The sequence below is a fragment of the Nerophis ophidion genome, linkage group LG23 (assembly GCF_033978795.1).
Source record: "Nerophis ophidion isolate RoL-2023_Sa linkage group LG23, RoL_Noph_v1.0, whole genome shotgun sequence".
Classification (NCBI taxonomy): domain Eukaryota; kingdom Metazoa; phylum Chordata; class Actinopteri; order Syngnathiformes; family Syngnathidae; genus Nerophis; species Nerophis ophidion.
This window is the reverse complement of record NC_084633.1, coordinates 28,229,901-28,254,912: the sequence shown is the minus strand read 5'-3', so window position 1 is coordinate 28,254,912 and position 25,012 is coordinate 28,229,901. Positions and strand designations below refer to the sequence as shown.

General features: G+C 38.6%; 1 protein-coding gene across 1 annotated transcript in view; it reads right to left on the bottom strand.

The window, feature by feature from the left end:
* The window catches only part of rab3db (RAB3D, member RAS oncogene family, b), a 61,243-nt gene extending 36,231 nt beyond the window's left edge, over positions 1-25,012 (bottom strand). Inside the window, exons 1-2 of the mRNA XM_061885573.1 lie at positions 24,794-25,012; positions 7,277-7,513 (exon numbers count right to left, since the gene is read on the bottom strand). Coding sequence (XP_061741557.1) covers positions 7,277-7,513 — 237 coding nt within the window. The 5' untranslated portion in view covers positions 24,794-25,012. The remainder of the gene's footprint in view (positions 1-7,276; positions 7,514-24,793) is intronic.

Sequence of the window (25,012 nt, the reverse complement as noted above, 5' to 3'; positions counted from 1 at the left end):
TCCACACATTAGGGCCAATTTAGTGTTGCCAATCAACCTATCCCCAGGTGCATGTTTTTGGCGCTGGGAGGAAGCTGGAGTACCCGGAAGGAACCCACGCAGTCATGGGGAGAACCTGCAAACTCCACACAGAAAGATCCCGAGCCCGGGATTGAACCCACGACTACTCGGGACTTTCGTATTGTGACCCCTATCCACCGTGCTGCCCAGTCCAGAAAATACGGTATACAAATCAGGTAGATCCCCTCGACTTGGTCAATTGAAAACTAGCTCGTCTGCAGAAAAGTGTGGGCACCCCTGTCTTAAACGTTGCCGTTGGCATGGATTTGATGACTGCAAGAACACAAACTGTAGACCATAACACTACATGCTGCTGGAGGACTTCCTCTGCTTCCTGAGCGTATAGGAAATACCAGCCTGGGTGTCAGGAAACAGGACCGGGCCGACAAGTAAGCCCGCATTCTCCCCTCTCTCCTTGTTGTACAACCGTTTCGGAGAATTCGACACAGGCGTCATCATGCAAAAGCACGTGTTCACCGAGGTGTGTATGTGTTGGTGTGGGCTCATTTCTGCGTCTCATGTTGGCTCAAGTCATTCATCTGTTTGAGCAGTCTTATCAGTGTGTATCAAGTGGGCACGCAGCAGTCCTGACATCAACACCCAAATGCCATTCATCACTGAGAGTGTGCATGCTGTTGATTCAGCTTGTTTCTTTTCGAGGAGGGATGTTAGGAGACATTGTTTGATGGACAAATAATACAGCTCTGGAACAAATGATGCTACAAGCTGGACACTGGCATGTAAGACCTCTTTGAAACAGGACGCAAAGAAGCTGTGGATAGGAAACCAAAAAAAACCCATTGATATTCTAAAAAAACCCATAATTTATTAAAATATTATGCAAAACCAACTTTTCTGACCTATTGCTATTTGTTTTTGTGTATTTAGGATCTGTATAAGTCCTTAAAATTTAAATGATTACGGAGATATTTCTAAAAAAAATCTTGTCAGGTTGTCTCGATACCAATATTTTGGTACCGGTACCAAAATGTATTTCGATACATTGATACTTTTCTAAATAAAGGGGCCCACAAATAAATGGCATTATTGGCTTTATTTTAACAACAAATCTTAGAGTAAATTAAAAATATGTTTATTATTGCAATTTATTCCTAAAATAAAATAGTGAACATACCAGACAACTTGTCTTTTAGTAGTAAATAAACAAACAAAGGCTCCTAATTAGTCTGCTGACGTATGCAGTAACATATTGTGTCCTTTATCTATCTATTATTTTGTCAAATTTGTAAAGGACAAGCTTAAAAAAATTAATTATTAATCAACAACAAAGGGACGGCGTGGCGCAGTGGAAGAGTGGCCGTGCGCAACCCGAGGGTCCCTGGTTCAATCCCCACCTAGTACCAATCTCGTCACGTCCGTTGTGTCCTGAGCAAGACACTTCACCCTTGCTCCTGATGGGTAATGGTTAGCGCCTTGCATGGCAGCTCCCTCCATCAGTGTGTGTATGTGTGTGTGAATGGGTAAATGTGGAAGTAGTGTCATAGCGCTTTGAGTACATTGAAGGTAGAAAAGCGCTATACAAGTACAACCCATTTATCATTTATTTATTAACTTGTTCATTTACTGTTAATATACAGTATTCTTACTTTCTCTTTTAACATGTTCTATCTACACTTCTGTTAATCACTTATTCTTCTGTTGTTTAATCATCACTTATTCTTCTGTTGTTTGATACTTTACATTAGTTTTGGACGATACCACAAATGTAGGTATTGTTCCGATACCAAGTAGCTACAGGATCATACATTGGTCATATTCAAAGTCCTCATGTGTCCAAGGACACATTTTTTGAGTTTATACACATAAAAAATAAAAAAAATTTAAAGGAAAAAAGATTTTATGACGATAAAAAAAAAAAAAAAAAACGATGAATCATAGTATCGACTAGATACATTCTTGTACTTGGTATCATTACAGTGGATGTCAGGTGTAGATCCACCCATGGCATTTGTTTAAATTGACGCCAGTGAGCTATTGTATCCTCCTGCGGTGTGTAGTGAAGCATGTTTAGCTATTCCACGTCCTGCAGTGATAACGGAAATTGCAAGAAACTTTATTTGTCGCCATAGAGGTGAAGACTAGTAATTTATCCATCCATCCATTTAGAAGTAGCTAAAACACTGCTGACTGCGGATGGATGTTTGCTGCTAGCTAACTAGTCATGTCTTTAAGGGGAACATTATCACCAGACCTATGTAAGCGTCAATATATACCTTGAGGGTGCAGAAAAAATGACCATATATTTTTTTAACCGATTTCCGAACTCTAAATGGGTGAATTTTGGCGAATTAAACGCCTTTCTGTTTATCGCTCTTTTTGCGATGACATCAGAACGTGACGTCTCAGAGGTAATACAGCCGCCATTTTCATTTTCAACACATTACAAACACCGGGTCTCAGCTCTGTTATTTTCCGTTTTTTCGACTATTTTTTGGAACTTTGGAGACATCATGCCTCGTCGGTCTGTTGTCGGAGGGTGTAACAACACTAACAGGGAGGGATTCAAGTTGCACCACTGGGCCGAAGATGCGAAAGTGTCTGCCGCCAGACCCCCATTGAATGTGCGGGAGTGTCTGCACATTTTACCGGCGATGACAGACATGGCACAGAGACGTATGGATAACCTGCAGATGCATTTGCAACGATAAATTCAACGAAATCACAAAGGTGAGTTTTGTTGATGTTGACTTATGTGCTAATCAGACATATTTGGTTGCAGGGTGACTGCCAGCTAATCGATGTTAACATGCTACGCTAATCGATGCTAACATGCTATTTACCGGCGGTGCTAAAGCAGACATGGCACAGAGATGTATGGATAACCTGCAGATGCATTTGCAACTATAAAGTCAACAAATTCACAAAGGTCAGTTTTGTTGATGTTGACTGCCAGCTAATCGATGCTAACATGCTACGCTAATCGATGCTAACATGCTATTTACCGGTGGTGCTAAAGCAGACATGGCACAGAGATGTATGGATAACCTGCAGATGCAATTGCAACTATATTACGTTTCCTTCCACCCACATTTGATGCGAAAAAAACACTTACCAATCGAAGGATTTAAGTTGCTCCAGTGTCACAAGATGCGAAAGTCCTGATCGTTTGGTCCGCACATTTTACCGGCGATGCTAACGCAGCTATTCGGCCATGCTATGGCTATGAATAGCGTCAATAGCTATTCGCTCAATAGCTTCAGTTTCTTCTTCAATACTTTCATACTCCAACCATCCGTTTCAATACATGCGTAATCTGTTGAATCGCTTAAGGCGCTGAAATCCCAGTCTGAATCTGAGCTAATGTCGCAATATTTTGCTGTGGTATTCGCCGTTGTTTGTTTACATTGGCAACACTGTATGACGTCACAGGGAAATGGATAGTCGCATCGCAAATAGCGAAAATCAAGCACTTTAAAGCTTTTTTTAGGGATATTCGGGGACCGGTAAAATTTTGAAAAAAAATTAAAAAAATACAACAAGCCACTAGGAACTGATTTTTATTGTTTTTAACCCTTTTGAAATGTTGATAATGTTCCCCTTCAAAGCACCTCTTTATCTTTACTTTTTAAGCCAAATTGCGTCCATTCTCCCTTTTCTGTCAACACACTCTGTCTGCGCTGCCAAACATGCTCCTCTGCTCCTAAAACCAGCAATGTCATGACGTGACGGTGCGCTGCCATGCCTGTTAAAAAAAGTATAACAATAATACATTGGAAACCAGTACTTTTCAAACAGAGTATAGTACCGTTCTTGATTGATTAGTACCGCGATACTATACTAGTATCGGTTAACCGTACAACCCAACAATCTTGCCTTCTTTCATATTTCTGAATAACAAGCTGTTTCAAATGTGTTTTCCCCAGTTGTGAATTCAGCAAGTATCTCCGTATATGATAGAGATTTACTGGACAAGCTTTGCACGAGTCCGCCATTTTAGTCAATACGCTGATTATTTTTCCCTTTCTCGTACATGCACATGCATTCCGAATACAAGGTAGCGTATAGTACGAACTAGGTTGTACGGTATACCGGTACCAATGAAGTACTATGACTGCCCCAGAAAAATACTGGTTGTTTTTTTTTTTGCGGACATCATGGCATGCCATGGTCACGACGTGACATTGCTGGTAATACGATCAGGGGCACACGTACGGACTTTTGTTTTTTGTCCTGTCCAGCTTTTCAGGCAAATCATATAGTTGATGTAGATGCCCATATCGGCTGTTCAGATTTACTTTACAAAAGAGAAGTGTAGGCTACTTCTCTTGTTGCCTTATTTGAATTTGACTTTATTAAATGTATTTATATTACCATTTGGTGCAGCCGGGCCAGAGCAGGTGGGGATAGAAAGAGAAAAAAGGAAGACAGAGGGGGAAATTGTGGGGATAAGAGGGGGATTAGACAGAGAGACAAAAACAACAACAGCAAACACAACAATAACAACAAAAACAACAACAACAATGGAGCAACACCAGCACATATGATATGTACAAATATGATCGTAAAAGTGATAGCAAATAAGCAGTTAGTGAAATAAATGCTAATATAGAAATGACAATGAGCATTTTTACACCAAAACTGGAGCAATACAAATACCAATAGAAAAAGCGCTATTGATCATGAACAATACCAATAGTTTACCTCTATTTTCAACAATACAGTTGTTCAAATGCAACAATACGTATACATAATGATAGCTAGAGAGATACATACGGACTACTTATAAGCAGACAGCGTGTAAACCTAAGAGGCAGAATAGACGCATTGTGGCTAATTATACTAATTACTAATTATTCTATTTATAATTAATTATACTAATTAAAAATGTGACGCTATACACACTGAATCTACAAGAGGTGCTTTAAAACATAGCTAGCTAGTTAACGGCTAACGTCTGTCCGCAGTTGTCAGTGTTTTAGCTATTTCTAAATCACTAATCTTTGTCTCCATGGCGACGAATAAAGTACGTTTCTTACGTATCATCCCTGCAGGACGAGGAATAGCTAATTGCTAACGGCAAGCAGGTGCTGCTCAATGTAAAGAAATGGTTGGATCTATACATACATCGACTGTAACGATATCAGGTACAAGAGCCGTATCTGGTCGATTGATATTTTTTATGATCACAAAATATTTTGTCTTTTTTTGTAATTGTTTATATAGTCAGGACGTACGTCCATAGACACAAAGTAACTTTAATTATGACCAATGTAGGATGCTGTAACTACTTGGTGTTGGCTTGATACCCAAATTTGTAGTATCGCCTAAAAGTTATGTGAAGTATCAAACAACAGAAGAATAAGTGATTATTACATTTTAACAGAAATGCAGATAGAACATGTTGAAAAAAAAATTAGCAGTAAATGAACAAGTATTATCCATCATAATTTTGACAAAATAATATAATCAAAAATGACACAAAATGTCACTGCATGCGTTAGCAGTAGGGTTGTATGGTATACCGGTACTGGTATAGTATCGCAGTACTAATGAATAAAAAACGGTACTATACTCTGTTTGAAAAGGAACAATTTTCGGGTATGACGGTGCATCGTCACGCCGTGACATTGCTGGTTTTACGAGCAGAGGAGCATGTTCGGCAGTGCACATTCACAGAGTAACAAAAAGCAGATGCAGGGTTTGGACAGAAAAGGGATAATGGATGCATTATGGCTTAAAACATAACAACATAAAACATAAAAACATAACATATAACTGAAATGCCCACAGGAAGAGGTGCTTTAAAACATGGCTAGCTAGCTAGCGGCGAACAATCGACAGTGTTTTAGTTACTTCTAAATCACTAATCCTTGCCTCCATGGCGACAAATAAAGTATGTTTCTTACAAGTATCATCCCTGCAGGACGAGGAATATCTAAACATGCTTCTCACTACACACTGTAAGAGAATTTGATAGCTAACCGCTAACAGCAAGATAGCACCCCTGAATGCAAACAAACACCATGGGTGGATCTACACCTGACATCCACTGTAATGACACCAAGTACAATAGCGTATCTAGGCGATACTACTATGATTACATCGATATTTTTTATCGTCACAAAATCTTTTTTCGTTTTATATAAAATGTATATTATGTTTATAAACGCAGGAAATATGTCTCTGGACACATGAGGACTTTGAAAATAACCAATGTATAGTCCTGTAACTACTTGGTATCGGATTGATACCTAAATGTGTGGTATCGTCCAAAACCAATGTAAAGTATCAAACAACAGAAGAATAAGTGATTATTACATTTTAACAGAAGTGTAGATAGAACATGTTGAAACAGAAAATAAGCAGATATCAACAGTAAATGAACAAGTAGATTAATAATTCATTTCACACAGCTTGTCCCTCATAATGTTGACAAAATAATAGGTAGATAAATGACAAAATATGTTACTGCAAACGTCAGCAGACTAATTACTAGGAGCCTTTGTTTGTTTACTTACTTCTAAAAGAAAAGTTGTCTAGTATGTTCACTATTTTATGTAAGGACAAAATTCTTCTTAAATTGCAATAAACATTTTATGTCAAAATAAAGTAAATTTTTGGTCTCCTTTATTTTGAAAAGTATCAAAGAGTATCAAAATACACACAAAAAAATAGATTGTAACTCAACTGTGTTACTGACACCGTTTGTTTGTCTTAGACATGCAGCACGAGTTAAATATAGGAATCACGTGGCTGCATCTACACAATTATTATGGATGTATTGTACAGTATGTCCCTAATATGCACTGTCATTTCCAAATAAGCACAAAAGGAAAGCTGCCAGAAAATGTGACCTGACATTGTAATATCTTTGTGTGATCAAGACACAAGATGGGGGTGTGGTGTAAGACTGGCTCTAAAAGCACGAGGAAGTCATGTTTCTTTTTTGCACAATTTAGAGGCTTAGTTTGAAAAAAAATTGTCTTTCATACTCCTGGTGTATAAAAAAAAAATATGCATAAATTTAAAGCCCTAACTCTCACTTTGTCTGTTGATTGCAATTCTGAATGTTGCTGGGAATTGCTTTTGGAATTGTATTATTGTGTCTTATTTTGTTGGCCTGATTAATGATAATAAAAAGTTAAAAAAAGCCCTAGCCAAACATTTTTATGCTTAAGAGATTAAAAAAGTTTTGCATTCCAAACCAGTTAGTGTGTCGTATTTGCACTTTCCCAAAAGACAAGAAAGACCTCACCCAGATCTGCAGTTTGATCCGCTTGTCGTTGCGGAATACGGTCTTGACTTTGAAGTCGATGCCCACAGTGCTGATGAAGGCTGAGGTGAAGGAGTCGTCGGCGTAACGGAACAAGAAGGAGGTCTTGCCCACGCTGCTGTTGCCGATGATCAGCAGCTTGAACATGTAGTCAAAGTTCTGGTCCGCCGCATCCTTTGGGGGCGGTGGTTGTTGGAGCCGCAACTCGTTGGACGCCATCTGGACAGGGAAGAAACACGCGCTTACGCACTTTCCAATGCATTCATGAAACATTAGGGACAAGGGTTGTACGGTGTACCGGTACTAGTAAAGTACCGCGATACTAATGAATCATTCTCGGTAATATACCGCCTCTAAAAAGTACGGCCCCCCCCACACTATTTTTTACAGGCATGTCTTCGTCACGGCATGACAATGCTGGTTTTACGAGCAGAGGAGCATGTTCGGCAGCGCACAATCATGGAGTACTTATAAGCAGACACAGTGTCTAGACACAAAAAGGGAGAATGAACGCATTCTGGCTTAAAACTAAAGACAAAGGTAAAGTTATAACACTGAAACGCCCTCAGGAAGAGGTGCTTTAAAACTTGGCTAGCGAGCTAGCGGCTAACATCCAGCCGCAGTCGACAGTGTTTTAGCTACTTCTAAATCACTAAACCTCGTCTCGATTGCGGCAAATAAAGTATGTTTCTTACAAGTATCCTCCGTGCAGGACGAGGAATAGATTAGATTAGATAGATTAGATAGTACTTTATTTATTCCGTCAGGAGAGTTCCTTCAGGAAAATTACAATTTTCAGTACAATCCCATTCAAGTTTAGACAAACATTACAGGGAGACAGAACAGGATCGCTGACGGGTCTGCCGGCTTCCAGCGCCCCTTACAAAAAAGATGAGATACAGGTAAACAAGGGGGGGGATGGGAGAAAAAAATAGAAGATTAAAATAAAATAAAATAAAAATCGGTCTTAGCCTGGGCCCTGGAGAGGGGGTGCAGACTGAGGCCAAGGGAAAAAACAACAACTCATAGCCATGGTACACAGCCCTCTTCCATGTGTGTAAGAGGGAAACATCAAACATCAAAGAACACGAAGGACATTAAAGACATTAAAGCAGCAGATACAAGCAGACACTTCTACATACAGCTATGAATAAAAAGTAAAAGAAACATATGCACTGTGGTGGCCTCTGCGGTGTTCCACGCCATCGTCCGCTGGGGTGGAGGGAGGATGGCCAGAGACAGGAGCAGACCCAACAAAGCAACCGAGACAGCAGACTCCACTCTCGACCAGTGTCCAGTCCGCATGGATGAGCGAGGATACGTCCAAGGTGACTGAGGTGTCCGACACCTACTCACCCAGTCGAGACACCGCGAAGCCTCTCCGTCCCAGCGTTCAGTGCTAGCTCCGCAGCCCTGTCCCCTCATCCGCATCTCCTCCAGTCCCTCCAAACTCTGCAGTCCTGTTCCCTCATCTGCATCTCCTCCAGTCCCTCCAAACTCTGCAGTCCTGTCCCCTCATCCGCATCTCCTCCAGTCCCTCCAAAGCGACTCCGGTGTGGCAGAGACCCAGCAGCTGGTCCCCATGGCCAAAATGCTCCCAGGAGGCAGATCCAGAAGTCCACAAAAAAAGCACCACAGAGGTCACGAAAGTGGCACCCCTTGTCACACAGTCCCAAAGGGTCCCGGACCAAAAGGCAAAAAAATATAATAAGACATGAAAACAAGAGGGAAACACAAAAGGATGACACAAGAGCACAGAGCTCCTGCCTACAGCAGCCACTACAGCAGCGCCATCTTGGAAAAAAAAAAAAAAAAAAATAGCTAAACGACACGACACCGTAGGAGAATACAATAGCTCACCGGCGTCACAATGTAAACAAACGCCATTGGTGGATCTACACCTGACATCCACTGTACTGAAACCAAGTACAGGAGCGTATCTCGTCGATACTACTCTGATTTTTATCATCACAAAATCTTTTTTTTTTTTTTTAACCTATACTATGTTTATAAACTCAGAAAATATGTTCATGGATACATGAGGACTTAAAATATGACCATTGTATGATCCTGTAACTACTTGGTATCAGATCGATACCTAAATGTGTGGTATCAGTCAAAACTAATGTAAAAGTATCAAACAACAGAAGTATAAGTGATAATTAAATTTTAACAGAAGTGTAGATAGAACATGTTGAAACAGAAAATAAGCGGACAATAACAGTAAATGAACAAGTAGATTAATAATACATTTTGTACCACTTGTCCTTCATAAGGTTGACAAATAATAGGTAGATAAATGACACAATATGTTACTGCATAAATCAGAAGAATAATTAGGAGCCTTTGTTTGTTTACTTACTACTAAAAGACAAGTTGCCTTGTATGTTCACTATTTTATTTAAGAACAAAACTACAACCAGGAACATATGTTTAATGTACCCTAATATTTTTTGTTAAAAATAAGCCAATAATGACATTTTTGTGGTGGCGTTGAATTACAAAAGTATTGAAAAGTATCACAATACATTTTGGTACCGATACCCCTATTGAGGACATAAAAAGGTTGGGTCTACTGAAGAGAAACCACGGCAAGCTTGTTTAAAAAAGTGGCTGCTAAAAAAGTTGAAGGCAGTGGAATGAAGCAGAACTAGATTGTTCTATGTACTATATTTGCTTCATAATAGTCCATATTACAGTATTCATTATTGAAAAGGCACAAGCTCAGTTGTCAGTCATGTGGGCTTTGCTGGAATGTTGGTCAGGTGACATCAAGCAGTCTTGCAAGAAAGCCCTGAGGGGCAGTCGTGGTCCATGGAAACCCAAGAATAGTTACCCCATCAATCATTGGATGTCATTTCTGCTTTGAGGACAGTAATGATACTGTATCGTTCGGACCGTAAGCGCGACTAAAATAATTTCATTTTCTCAAAAAGTGGTGTGTGTTATCAAACTAATAATAATGCAAGCAAATTGTCACAAATTGCCGGCCTCGAATTCTGACCAGAAAGCGGATCTTAGCAGACCCATTGCGGGGTAAAGTGAATCGAAAGGAACATCTACCATGTGCTTTTCGATTACAGTCTGCACCGGAGCCGAACAGCAGGACAGGTGTAACAACTACATCATTACCCGTCACGCTGTATAACTCCATGTGCAGATTATTATTTAAATGTTTACCTTAGTTTGAAGCAAAGGTGCTAATAATAATCGCCACATTTGGCAAGGTGTGTTTTAAAGCAACACTTAAAGCGCGACGCTTCCTTGTTTAAAGTGTCACCTTAAGTCTTAGTTTTGAAGTCCAAATACCTACATATTGTACTTCACCATTCTCTTTATTAACCAGTAGAGTTGTCGTTTTTGCCATTCCTCCTCTCCAAGATTTTATTGCTTGTATGTACTTTGTGTGTGCGTTTTGACACAGTCACCATCATGAGCCCCAGCCACAGATGAAAGATGGTACTTTTCAAAGGCAGTAAAGTACCGGTTTTAATTGATTAGTACCACAATACTTTATTAGTACCAGTATACCGTACAATCCTAGTTTGAACTAGACGCTACTTTGTATTTGAAATGGCAACAGCGGAGGATGAACGCCCCACAACAATTCAAATCGATTCATGGGGCTAACAATTCGATTCAGAATCGATTCTCGATTCAAAACAATTTTTGATTCAAAATCAATACTTTTTTAATAACATTGGGTTTCATTTTCATGATTAAGTACATTATTCCATAAACTAAGGCTATGTCTACACTAAGCCGGATGACCCCTTAAACAAATAATTATTTAGCCTGAGCCCCGTTTCAGCCACACTAAACCATCGTTTAAGGATCCCCCCTGGACAAATTTCTACACGGGTGAGTGCACCTTGTATTTCTTAAATCTCCAGCACTTAGCTTTGTGTGCTCATTGATTGTCAACATACGGAGTTTGGAGAGGAAGTAACGCCAAAAAAAAACGCGACCCACACAGGAAATGACGTCAGAAAGAACGCGCCACAGCCAGCTTCAAAATAAAGGGGTTTCATAACTCTGAGCTAACCACTGGAAACATGGAGACGAGTGATCTCATTCTTCTACATGTGGAAATCACACATGAATACCTTAAGACAGGGGTCGGCAACCCGCGGCTACGGAGCCGCATGCGGCTCTTTGGCAACTCTGATGCGGCTCAGCTGCACAATTGCCGACCCCCCAGATTGTTGCGGGGAGATTCCGGAATTCAATGCCTCTCCCGGAAATCACCCGGAGTCAACGTTCTCTAATTTTCACTCGGACTACAATATAATGGGCGTGCTGTGATATTATATATAAGAGTAACGTTCCCCTTGAACGTCATCGCGCCCGCCATTCACGGAATGCTATTTGCGTCCTCTTGAACGTCATCATGCCCGCCATTCACGGAATGCTATTTGCGTGCCGACCGGACACATGCATTTTGCTGTTTCTATCGGGCACATGTATGAGATTGCAAGGCATACTGGGTGACACAGAGTACACTGACGGTTGTGATATAAACAACTTTAACACTCCTACTAATATGCGCCACATTGTGAACCCTCACAAAAGAAGAATGACAAACACATTTCGGGAGAATATCCTCACAGTAACACAACAAACGCAACACAACAAATACCCAGAATCCTTTGCATCCATGATAATTCCTGACTATGTTATACACCCCGCGAGCACCAAACCCCCCCCCCTCCCCCCCTCCCTGCGTGGTTGGGATGGGCGAATGAATTGCGATACTTATAATGAATTTATAATGATTTAAAAAAATCAAAAAAACGATAGGATTCTTTTTTTTCCCCCCCAATATGTCCTGTCCAGCCACTCAGGCAAATCATATAGTTGATGTAGATGATCATATCTGCTGTACACATTTACTTTAGAAAAGAGAAGTGTTGGATAGATAAATGACACAATATGTAACTGCATACATCAGAAGAATAATTAGGAGCCTTTGTTTGTTTACTTACTACTAAAAGACAAGTTGCCTTGTATGTTCACTATTTTATTTAAGAACAAAACTTCAACCAGAAACATATGTTTAATGTACCTTAATATTTTTTGTTAAATATTAGGGTACATAAAACTGTGACTTTACTTTGTCAGATCGTTCAATCCCTAAGTAATGAATTGCTCCCGACTAGATGATGTCTAACTTGCATCATTGGCCATGACGCATTTGAGCAAAAAAACGTTCATCCATCCATCCATTTTCTAACGCTTATTCCCTTTGGGGTCGCAGGGGGTGCCGGAGCCTATCAGCCACATTTGGGCGGAAGGCGGTGTACACTCTGGACAAGTCGCCACCTCATCCCAGGGCCAACACAGATAGACAGAAAACATTCACACTCAAATTCACACACTATGGACCATTTAGTGTTGCCAATCAACCTATCCCCAGGTGCATGTCTTTGGAAGTGGGAGGAAGTCGGAGTACCCGGAGGGAACCCACCCATTCACGGGGAGAACATGCTAACTCCACACAGAAAGATCCCAAGCCTGGGATTGAACCCAGGACTACTCAGGACCTTTGTATTGTGAGGCAGACGCACTAACCCCTCTTACACTGTGCTGCCATCAAAAAACATAACAAAAAAAAATCCAAATTAAAACGTTAAGAAATATATATACATATATATATATATATACACATATATATACACACACACATATACATATATATACATATATATATATATATATATATATATATATATATATATATATATATATATATATATATATATACATATATATACATATATATATATATATATATATATATATATATACACACACATACACACACACACACACACATATATATAAATATATATTTACATAAACCATTTTCTGTTGCTTCTTTTCTAGTTGGCAACACTGAGCCCTCCTGCCACGTCTTCTTATTCTCTGGCAGACCAGGTGCGTATGAGGTGTTCAAAGTAGGGCTGGGCGATATATCGATATACTCGATATATCGCGTGTTTGTCTCAATATAGAAAATGACTATTTTGTGATATTCGAGTATACATTCTCACGCAGTTGCTTTTAGCTGCTGGCATTAGACTACAGGCTCTTCTCACTGTTTCTTGTCTCTCTTTGTCACAGACAACCAGTGCACCTTCTTACACGTCACATACTGTCACGTCATACGTCACAGACGTACACGCCCTCGCCGAGCAGCGAGGTAGCAGCATGGGTAACATTAGCTGTGGTGCGAGTGGCAAAACATGAGAACGAAGGTGCGACTCTGGTAACAAATGAAGGAAGAATTAATTCCCAAGAAAAACAGAACAAATATGGTCGAACAGACAACCGTAATTTGTCAAGTGTGGGGCAAAAGTGTTGCTACAAAAAGTAGTATTACTGCTAATATGTAGCATCATTTGAAAAGTCACCCGCTAGAGAATGAAGAGTGATTACTCCGCATGTCAACATCTCCATTCGGTGCCACACACCCACACCAACAAAATGCTGAGGCAAACATTTCCAGATCAACACCGTATGTAAGAAATAGTCACCAACAGAAGCAGATTATGTCCGCAGTAACCTACCACATAGTGATTTGATTTCCTATTATGAAGCTCATTTTTATTTGACAGTTATTGAAATATCTTGTGTGACATCGTGTACAAAAGTGCACTTTATTTGTTTTAAAAGTTTGCAGTGGCGTTCTGTACAAAAAGTGCACTTTAATTTAGTGGTGTTTTGATATGTCATCATAGTGGCATCATGCACAAAAGTGCACGAATAGCTTGTTTTAAAATGTCTCTGACAATTTTGCACTTTCTGTTTTGAAATGACATGAATTTTTGTGCCACTGCCTAATAACTGTTTAACATATACAGTTGTGCTAAATTGACTTAGTTGTGTTTTCTCTGCATGAAAGTTTGAAATGAGCATATATTAATGCAGTATGAACAAGAATGTTTTAATTCACACATAGAATCATCATACTGCTGTGATTGTATGCATCAAGTGTTCATTCAAGGCTAAGGGAAAATATTGAGGTATATATCGTGTATCGCAATATGGCCTAAAATATCGAGATATTAAAAAAGGCCATATCACCTATCCCTAGTTCAAAGGCAGAGTGACTGCCTAACACACAGTTACATTATCATGTATTTATAAGTGGGAGAGTAACAGGTAGCGCCAAATTTAATTGTGGAATTTATTTATGGCAGGCCGTCAAATAATAATGAAGGTGAGCATGTAAGAATGTAATGTCATTTGAGGACGTGTGATATGTTTTATGATATAACTTTGAAATCAAATTCAAAACTTCTCGTTTTTGCAATGGTAAGAGTTCTGCGGATGTGTGTTTGATACCTTTTCAAGACACGATTGTAAAAGGAACCAGCATCAATGACGTTTCAAGCTGAAACAGATGTCAGTGAGCGAGTTGTGCGATGAAATTACAGGAGGCCGTCTGTCCATCAGTGTAACACCGCACACAAACTGCCCACCAATCGGTGCGGCTCGGGCTTTTTGATGAGAACCGTCTCCCTGGAGACTCGGCTGCCAGCAAGGCCCCATTAGCAGCTAAAGCGGTGAGATAGTTCCGCTTTTAACTGGCCATAAGAAAGCCTCCGGGGCCAGCGAGATGTCTTTATTACACAGGACTGGAGGAAGTAGATCTGTCAAAACCACCACACGTATTACGATAGCTCTGTCAGACACCTCGTGTGGAAGCTGGAAGACAGGAAGGACATGTTTCGAGAGATTATGCAAAAAACGATTTCCATAAAAACAGGGAAGGAACATGTCTTTAAAGTCTGGTGCAGATTTTAAGAATTGTTTCCACCTTTGTGGCAGGGATGCACATCCAGATGTTCTACAAAACCCAAAACCAGTGAAGTTGGCACGTTGTGTAAATGGTAAATAAAAACAGAATGCAATGATTTGCAAATCCTTTTCAACTTATTTTCAATTGAATAGACTGCAAAGACAAGATATTTAATGTTCTAACTGAGAAACTTTTTTATTTGCAAATAATCATTAACTTGGAATTTAATGGCAGCAACACCTTACAAAAAAGTTGGCACAGGAGCATTTTTTCCACTGTGTTACATGGCCTTTCCTTTTAACAACACTCAGTGAATGTTGGGAACTGAGGAAACCAATTTTTGAAGCTTTTCAGATGGAATTCTTGCTTGATGTACAGCTTAAGTTGTTCAACAGTCCGGGGTCTCAGTTGTTGTATTTGACGCTTCACACATTTTCAATGGGAGACAGGTCTGGACTACAGGCAGGCCAGTCTAGTGCCCGCACTCATTTACTGTGAAGCCACGCTGTTGTAACACGTGGCTTGGCATTGTCTTGCTAAAATAAGCAGAGGCGTCCATGATAACGTTGCTTGGATGGCAGCACATGTTGCTCCAAAACCTGTATGTACCTTTCAGAATTATTGCCGCTATCACAGATATGTAAGTTACCCATGCCTTGTGCACTAATACACCCCCATACCACTACAGATGCTTGCTTTTTAACATTGCGCCTATAACAGTCTGAATGTTATTTTTCGTCTTTGGTCCGGAGGACACGACGTGCACAGTTTGAAATGTGGACTCATCAGACCACAGAACATTTTTACACTTTGCATCAGTCCATATTAGATGAGCTCGGGCCCAGCAAAGCCGGCGCCGTTTCTGGGTGTTGTTGATAACTGGCTTTCGCTTTGCATAGTAGAGCTTTAACTTGCACTTACAGATGTGGCGACGAACTGTAGTTACTGACAGTGGTATTCTGAAGTGTTCCTGAGCCCATGTAGTGAACTCCTTTACACGCTGATGTCGCTCTTTGATGCAATACCGCCCGAGGGATCGAAGGTCACAGGCATTCAATGTTGGTTTTTAACCTCTCCGCTTACGTGCAGTGATTTCTCCAGATTCTCTAAACCTTTTGATGATATTACAGACCGTAGATGGTGAAATCCCTAAATTCCTTGCAATAGCTGATTGAGAAATGTTGTTCTTAAACTGTTGGACAATTTGCTCCCGCATTTGTTCACAAAGTGGTGAGCCTTGCCCCATCCTTGTTTGTGAATGACTGAGCATTTCATGGAAGCTGCTTTTATACCCAATCATGGCACCCACCTGTTCCCAATTAGCCTGTTCACCTGTGGGGTGTTCCAAATAAGTGCTTGATGAGCATTCCCCAACTTTCTCAGTCTTTTTTGCCACTTGAGACCGATTTTTTTTTTAAATGTTGCAGGCATCAAATTCCAAATGAGCTAATATTTGCAAAAAATAAAGTTTACCAGTTTGAACGTTAAGTATCTTGTCTTTGCAGTCTATTTAATTGAATATAAGTTGAAAATGATTTGCAAATCATTGTATTCGGTTGTTATTTACCATTTACACAACGTATCAACTTCAATGGTTTTGGGGTTTGTAAATGGCGCTGTCAAATAAAGGAGGTTTAGCCTTGGTGGAGGTTTTCTATTTGATGGGAATTTGTTTTCTTCTATTTAATGAAGCAATACACAAATAGGGATGGGCGATATGGCCTAAAATCTCCGTTATATATCGCAGTCTCTTTCGATAATGACATATATTATTTATGTACATAATAGAACCATTTAAAAATGGGTTTCAAAGTGTCCTAATTTAGCTGCTGACGTATGCAGTAACATATTACGTAATTCCTCAAAACTTGTATTAATCTATTGTTTATTTATCTACACTTTGATGTAAATCTAATAATCACTTAATCCTCTGTTGTTTGGATAATTTACATTAGTCGACAAATGTGGATATCAATACAATACTAAGTAGTTACACAGGCAGTATCGGCCATTTTCAGCGTCATTAAATTATCCATTTTTGATCACAATTATAATCAGACAAAAAAACAGGCTCGCCATGTAACAATATCAAATATTTAAATAATTTTCTTATTACCTTTTATTAGAAATGTCCGATAATATCGGAATGCCGATATCGGCCTATATATGCTTTAAAATGTAATATCGGAATTTATCGGTATCTGTTTCAAAAAGTAAAATGTATACCTTTTTAAAACGCCGCTACGTACACGGACGTAGGGAGAAGTACAGAGTGCCAATAAATCTTAGAAGGCACTGCCTTTGCATGCCGGCCCAGTCTCATAATATCTACGGCTTTTCACACACATAAGTGAATGCAAGGCATACTTGGTCAACAGCCATACAGGTCACACTGAGGGTGGCCGTATAAACAACTTTAACACTGTTACAAATATGCGCCACACTGTGAACCCACACCAAACAATAATGACAAACAAATTTCGGGAGAACATCCGCACCGTAACACTACATAAACACAACAGAATAAATACCCAGACCCCCTTGCAGCACTAACTCTTCCGGGACGTTACAATATACACCCCCCCACACACCTCAACCCTGCCCTCCCAACCCCACCTACCTCAACCTCCTCATGCTCTCTCAGGGAGAGCACGTCCCAAATTCCAAGCTGCTGTTTTGAAGCATGTTAAAAAAATAATGCACTATGTGACTTCAATAATAAATATGGCAGTGCCATGTTGGCATTTTTTTCCATAAATTGAGGTATTTATGTTAGAAAACCTTGTTACATTGTTTAATGCATCCACCGGGGTATCACAACAAAATTAGGCATAATAATGTGTTAATTCCACGACTGTATATATCGGTATCAGTTGATATCGGAATCAGCAATTAAGAGTTGGACAATATTGGAATATCGTATACACAACATTAGTAATAAAGTAAGAAGCGGGAAAAAACAAAAAACAAAATAACTACTATTGGCGCTTTTTTCCTAAGTTTTTTTAACAATTACAAAAACAACAAAAAATGTGTTTATTAATTTAGTATCGAACATATAGTCAATAATAACTGGTATGGTTACTATTGATGTTTATAATTGATCTGCCCAACCTTAGGTTAGTATTTAGCTATATTTTTGAAATCCTCCAACAGTGTGTAATTACAATATTTAGCTATCCCTAGTTCTCTAGTCTTACAGTGATAATGTTACTTGTAGGAAATGTTTTGCCATGGAGGAGAGTATTTGTGATTTAGAAATGATGCCACATTGAGGACGCCTTTCTTCGCTTGTCGCGATCAAATTTACAGGTCATAGCGAGAATGTGTCACCAACATGTTCGTATTAAAAGCACATTTATATCATTTGTGTCGGATATATTGATTCCACTTCATTAGGAATACAGAGTCATGACAAATTTACAACATAGAAAGATAATATTGCTCAATTGCAACACTTTATCCATTTAATACTATAGTTTATGATGGCTGTACTTTAATGGATGCAGTGGCAGACACAAAAACTGAAAATCCAAAATAGATCGGTTTGGGAATACACATAAGCTCTTTTCTTTCGCTTATTTTAGTGTTTTTTTATGTCACACGCAAGACAGAGTCACCTATGTGTAGAGATGTATATAGTTGGGGTTTTATCGTCATATTCTTTATCAATACCAGTATTCATTGGTAGTATACGTAATTGGAGTAAATAAAGATGTGAAAACATACATTGTTTATGACCATTTTTTATAAGCACCAGAGGTTGTACACCACCAATATCATGTCACATCTCACAGCAGGGAAGTCTATTTAATCAACACCTGCTTTTTAAGTCTTGAACAAGTCAACTACAGCAGCACCCTGTGCTCCTTGAGAAGAGTGATGTGTGCTTTAATCTTTGACTCTACCAATGTTTCCGAAAATTTGTTATCCCTTGTCAATTGGCGATATAAACATAGCCATATAAATACACTGATATAAATATAGTATTAATATATCCATATATATACAGCCCTATAAATATAGTCATTTAAATACAGCCTTATAAATATAGCCACATCAATATATTGATATAACTATAACAATATAAATATAGCCATATAAATATAACAATATGAATATAGCGATATATTATATCCATATAGTCATTTAAATACAGCCATATAAATATAGCCACATAAATATAGCCATATAAATATAGTGATATAAAATTTTAGCCTTATAAATATACCAATATGAATATAGCATTATATCCATATAGTCATTCAAATACAGCCATATAAATATAGCCACATACATAAAGCCATAAAAATATAGTGATATAAAATTTTAGCCATATAAATATACCAATATGAATATAGCAATATAATATATCCATATAGTCATTTAAATACAGCCATATAAATAGAGCCACATAAATATAGCCATATAAATAAAGTGATATAAATATAGCCGTATAAATACACCAATATAAATATAGCAATATAATATATCCATATAAACATAGTCTATTCAATACACCCATATAGATATACCCACATAAATATAACCATATAAATATAGTCATTTAAAAACAGCCATATAAATAAAACGATAGAAATATAGCCATATACTATATCCGTATAAATATAGCCCTATAATACAGCCATATAAATATAGCCACATAAATACAGCCATATAAATATAGCCATATAAATATACCAATATAAATATAGCGATATAATATATCCATATAAATATAGCCCTATAAATATAGTCATTTATATACAGCCATATAGACCCATAAATATAGCCACATAAATATAGCCATATAAATATAGTCATTTAAAAACAGTCAATTTAAAAAACAGCCAAATAAATATGATAGAAATATAACCATATAAATATAGCCATATACTATATCCGTATAAATGTAGCCCTATAAATATAGTCATTTAAATACAGCTAAATAAATATAGCCACATAAATACAGTCACATAAATATAGCCATGTAAATAGTGTTTAAAATATAGCCATATGAATATACCAATATAAATATAGCGATATAATATATCCATATAAATATAGCCCTGTAAATATAGTGATTTAAATACAGCCACATAAATATAGTGATATAAATATAGCCATATAAATATACTAATATAAATATAGCCATATAATACATCCATATAAATATAGCCCTATAAATATAGTCATTTAAATACAGCCATATAAATATAGCCACATAAATAATAATTTAAAAACAGCCATAAATATAACGGTAGAAATATAGCCATATAAATATAGCCATATACTCTATCCATATAAATATAGCCCTATAAATATAATCATTTAAATACAGCCATATAAATATAGCAATATAAATATAACCACATAAATATAGCCATGTAAATAGTCATTCATAAACAGCCATATAAATATAGCAATATAAATATAGCAATATAAATATAGCGATATAAATATGGCCACATAAATAACACCTTAACCTCCATTCTGCTAGAAGAAGACAACACAATGAATACACCCTGTGTTGTGTAAGCACTCTCACACACATATCATTATTTATGACGTCATGGCTTGCTGAGAGAGAGTGGAGGAAGTTAAGTTTCGCTTTCAAATCATGCCAAGGCGGGACAAAAATCTGGGAAGACGGGAAGCGATTAGAGAGATTGCTTTGATCTCGTTAGTTCCAGACCTGGTGTTTCTGTTGTTTACTTGGTACTTACTCCTATTTTGTAGAATGAATTGTTCAATTTCAATTCTAGTCACCTCATCATTGAAGACAACCTTAGAACTAAAGAATCTGGGAGAACTCTGCCCTCCTGAAAGGGACAATCCTATTATCTGCATGTCTGGATCGCCGTTACCGCAGAAAATACTTTGGCCTTTAAAAACATGAATTAAGTCCGCCTTTGTACCACAAAATCAGAATACAAACACTTTAACCGCTACACCCCTAGTATACCGTTGAATCCCCGCTAAGTTGGCAACACTGATCCCTCCTGCTATATCTTCTTATTGTCTGGCAGGCCAGGCCGCGTGCATGAGCTGTGTTGGTAAACAGAGTTACGACAGGGTTTCCCTTTAATGCATTAGCCGCCATGACAAAATAAAAGCCGACACAACTTTAAAATGACGTGTTTTTACACGGAAACAAATGAAAGAAATATGTTGTATTTCAGCATCCAGAATAAGTCACACTAAGTCTAACATTCTTTTTCATTTTCTATTGCCAAATTTATGCTAACAACCAGCCCAATTCCAACTCCTAAAAATACGACAACTCTTCCACATTCTCCGCCAACATGGCGTGTTCACGATCGTGGGAAGATTAAAATCAATAATACACAAACATAAACATTAACACCAGATGGTCGTTACAGTACCAGTGGACATATATAGCCTATTATTTGCGCGCTATTGACGAGCGTGCAAGGCGAAGAGAGTGTGACGTCGGTGAACGTTTTGGCGTCCACAGTCCACAATGACACCGGAAAAAGATGCTACATTTGTTGCTGGTCGTTTTTAATAAAGAAAAAGTGACCATAAGGATTGGAGAAGTACAACAAAGTACTTAGTACAATAACTTGCAACAATGAAACTATGTTATATAACAAAAATATAAGTTAATACTGATGATTAATAAAACAAATGTGTTTTAAATATATGTATAAATTTGGTTAGCCTTTTTAAATAAGAAATATGATTCACAGCAGATTATGCAAATTATATGATGGCGGCATGTTGACCACGCCCCCCCGCCACAGGTACAATGCCATCGACTGGAGTCGTGACGACATGCAAGGTTCAAAGACAGTCCTATTATAAAGTGTTCATTGCTTGCCGGGGCCAACAGGTGCCGCCAGACATTGACACTGTGAGAAATACCTGTAAAAATGGGAGTTTTATAAATATAGTCATCATTTGAATGGAAATGCCAAATACTGTGCATTGTTTTCTGTGTTAAAGCTGTTTTTTTGTTTTTTAACCACACGTCAGCGTGTGCACAACACCTTCACGACCTATATTCTCTCAAAACTAAAAAGCATTGAGTGGTAAGCTCCTACCCTCAAGTCTTCCTAATCGCCCCAAAACATTCCCACAAATCACATGATGTGTTTAAGGGTCTCTGCAGGGAGCAAGATGTGGCTCCGCCCACTTTTAAACTAACACTTCCCATCAGCACACCCTAAGCCTGAGGTTAACCCCTCGTCACATGTCCTTCATGTTTACTGAGCAGCTCACATTGCCTGCAGACAAGTGTGCTTGTTGCTCGCCATCTTACATCAAGCATTCGACTGACGGGCTTCGTTCTGGGCTTGGCAACTTCCCCAGGTGTGTTAGAAACAACTCCTGTTCATTCTTAACATCCAACTGTAATATGGAGTTCTAAGCTCCAGCTTAATGCATTTTGTTCAGGAGAGATCACACAGAGGCTAGTACATATAATAAAATAAGAAATTAATACATTTAGGAGATGGTTTAATAAAAGTATACATATATACACACATAAATACATACATATATATATATCCACACATACATAAATACATACATACATACATGAATCTCAGAAAAAAATAAAATAATGCTATTCGGTAACAGCAGAAGAAAAAGTCAAACACAAATAGATGTAGTAGATATTGACAGAGTGTTAATAATAGATGATTAAATGAACTGGGAATATCATAAACAATTATACAACGTAAAGTGGCAATAAATACATCAATAATGAGTAAAGCAAAATATGCTCTGCACCAAAAATCACTCCATATTCTCTACTGCTCACCAGCGTTACCATATCCGAGTTGTTGTGCAGAAATATGCGGAAATAAGTACAAAAGTACGCTTTGTTCACTAACTAAATAGGTCAGTCCGAAAAATACATAATGTTGGATAAAGATTGGAGAATATTGGATCAAAACATTGAAATTTACCGGATTGATGAATTCGTAAACAGCAAATACTGTATTTTTCGCACCATAAGGCACATTGAAGGGGTCAAATCAGGATATTCTTTTTTTACATTTAAAACACTTCTTTGTGGTCCACATCAGTGGTCCCCAACCACCGGGCCGCAGAAGAATTTATTAATTTTTTCTATTTTTAATTTTTTTATTAAATCAACATAAAAAACACTTACACTTACAATTAGTGCACCAACCCAAAAAATAAAATCCCCCTCCCCGCGGGACAAATTATCAAGCGTTGACCGGTCCGCGGCTACAAAAAGGTTGGGGACCACTGGTCTACATAACAAGTAATGGTGGTTCTTTGTTCAAAATGTTGCATAGATTCCCCCATTTTTCGGACAGGCGCACTTAAAATCATTTCATTTTCTCAACAATCGACAGTGCGCCTTATAACTCGGTGCGCCTAATGTACGGAATAAGTTTGATTGTTGTGCTTACCGACCTCAAAGCTATTTTATTTTGTACATGGTGTAATGATAAGTGTGACCAGTAGATGGCAATCACACGTAATAGATATGTGTGGACTGCAATATGATACTAGTAAACATGATGTAATGTGGGAGTATCACAGCTACTGTAGACAGACAAATCGTGCTTCAAAATACAAGTATTATTATGGTGTGTGTTTAAGGACCGTGAAATGGCAGTTATGACATTGGCAGGGAGAAGACGCTGTCAAAGTGGAGGCACGTAAATAAGACCACCCACCTAAAGAGGTGATCAGAAAGCGGCTTGAAGATGATCTGTAAAACATAATCTATGCAACATTTTGACCAAAGAACCACCAAAGCTGCCACAAATGATTGGAGGACGGGGGAAAAACTGTGAAGACTCTTGTGATTTGGACAACATCGGACTCTATGCCCCGGAGGATGAATTTTGAGGGTCAGTCATAGACAATTTAGAGTGAAAAGCAAATTTTATTTTCACTTGCAATTATGCCGTTAAAGCAGACGACTTTTAGCTGTGTGTGTGCGTAGCGCTCATACTTCCTAAAAACCCATGACGTCTTGCGTACACGTCATCATTACACGACTTTTCGAAAAAGAAACTCCCGGGAAATTTCAAATTGTAATTTAGTAAACTAAAAAGGCTGTATTGGCATGTGTTGCAATGTTAATATTTCCTCATTGATGTATAAACTATCAGACTGCGTGGTTTCACTAGGCCTTTAATAAATCAGAAACTGATGACATACTGCTGTATTTTACTTCTTTTTTTCAACCAAAAATGCTTTGCCCTGATGAGGGGGTACTTGATTTAAAAAAAATGTTCACAGGGTCACTGAAAAAAGGTTGAGAACCACTGATCTACAAAGATACAAGGAATTGCTATTGCGACATCTAGTGGACACATTTAGAACAGCTGTTTCTTTCACTCATAAATTTTAGCTTAATTTTTATATTTAGCAAACTCATCCCGTGGGCCGAATAAAACCTGTTCGCGGGCGTGATCCAGCCCCTCGGGCCGTATGTTTGATACCCCTGGAATAGATGGTAAAGGGAGCCCAGCGACCTCATTGTTTGCCATTATTAATCCTGTGTGACGTCACATCTGTTCTCATTAAGGGGAGCAAAAGCCGGAAACATTTACATTCTCAGCCCTGAAAATGACAATAAAGTGACAGAAAAGGGAGTAAATGTACTTGGAGTTGATGTCAAACACACCCATGCAAAGAGGAGCAGGGCGACAACAAAAAGTCAACAACCGGAAGTAGCTTACCGTCGTCACTTTGTCGTCGTCCCGCCGCCGGTGAGGAGATGCCGAGTGGAAGGAGCTGCTTCAAGCCCGAGAAAGTCGTCCTCCGGCCCGGCGAGAGCAACGCTGAACAGGGAGGTCTGTGTTAGGATCCGGAACCCCGCTCGCAGGAGCTCCCGGCGTGTGTGTGTCACAGGTGATGTGGAGTGTGTATAAACCGCCCGCCACCTGAGGATGCGCGCG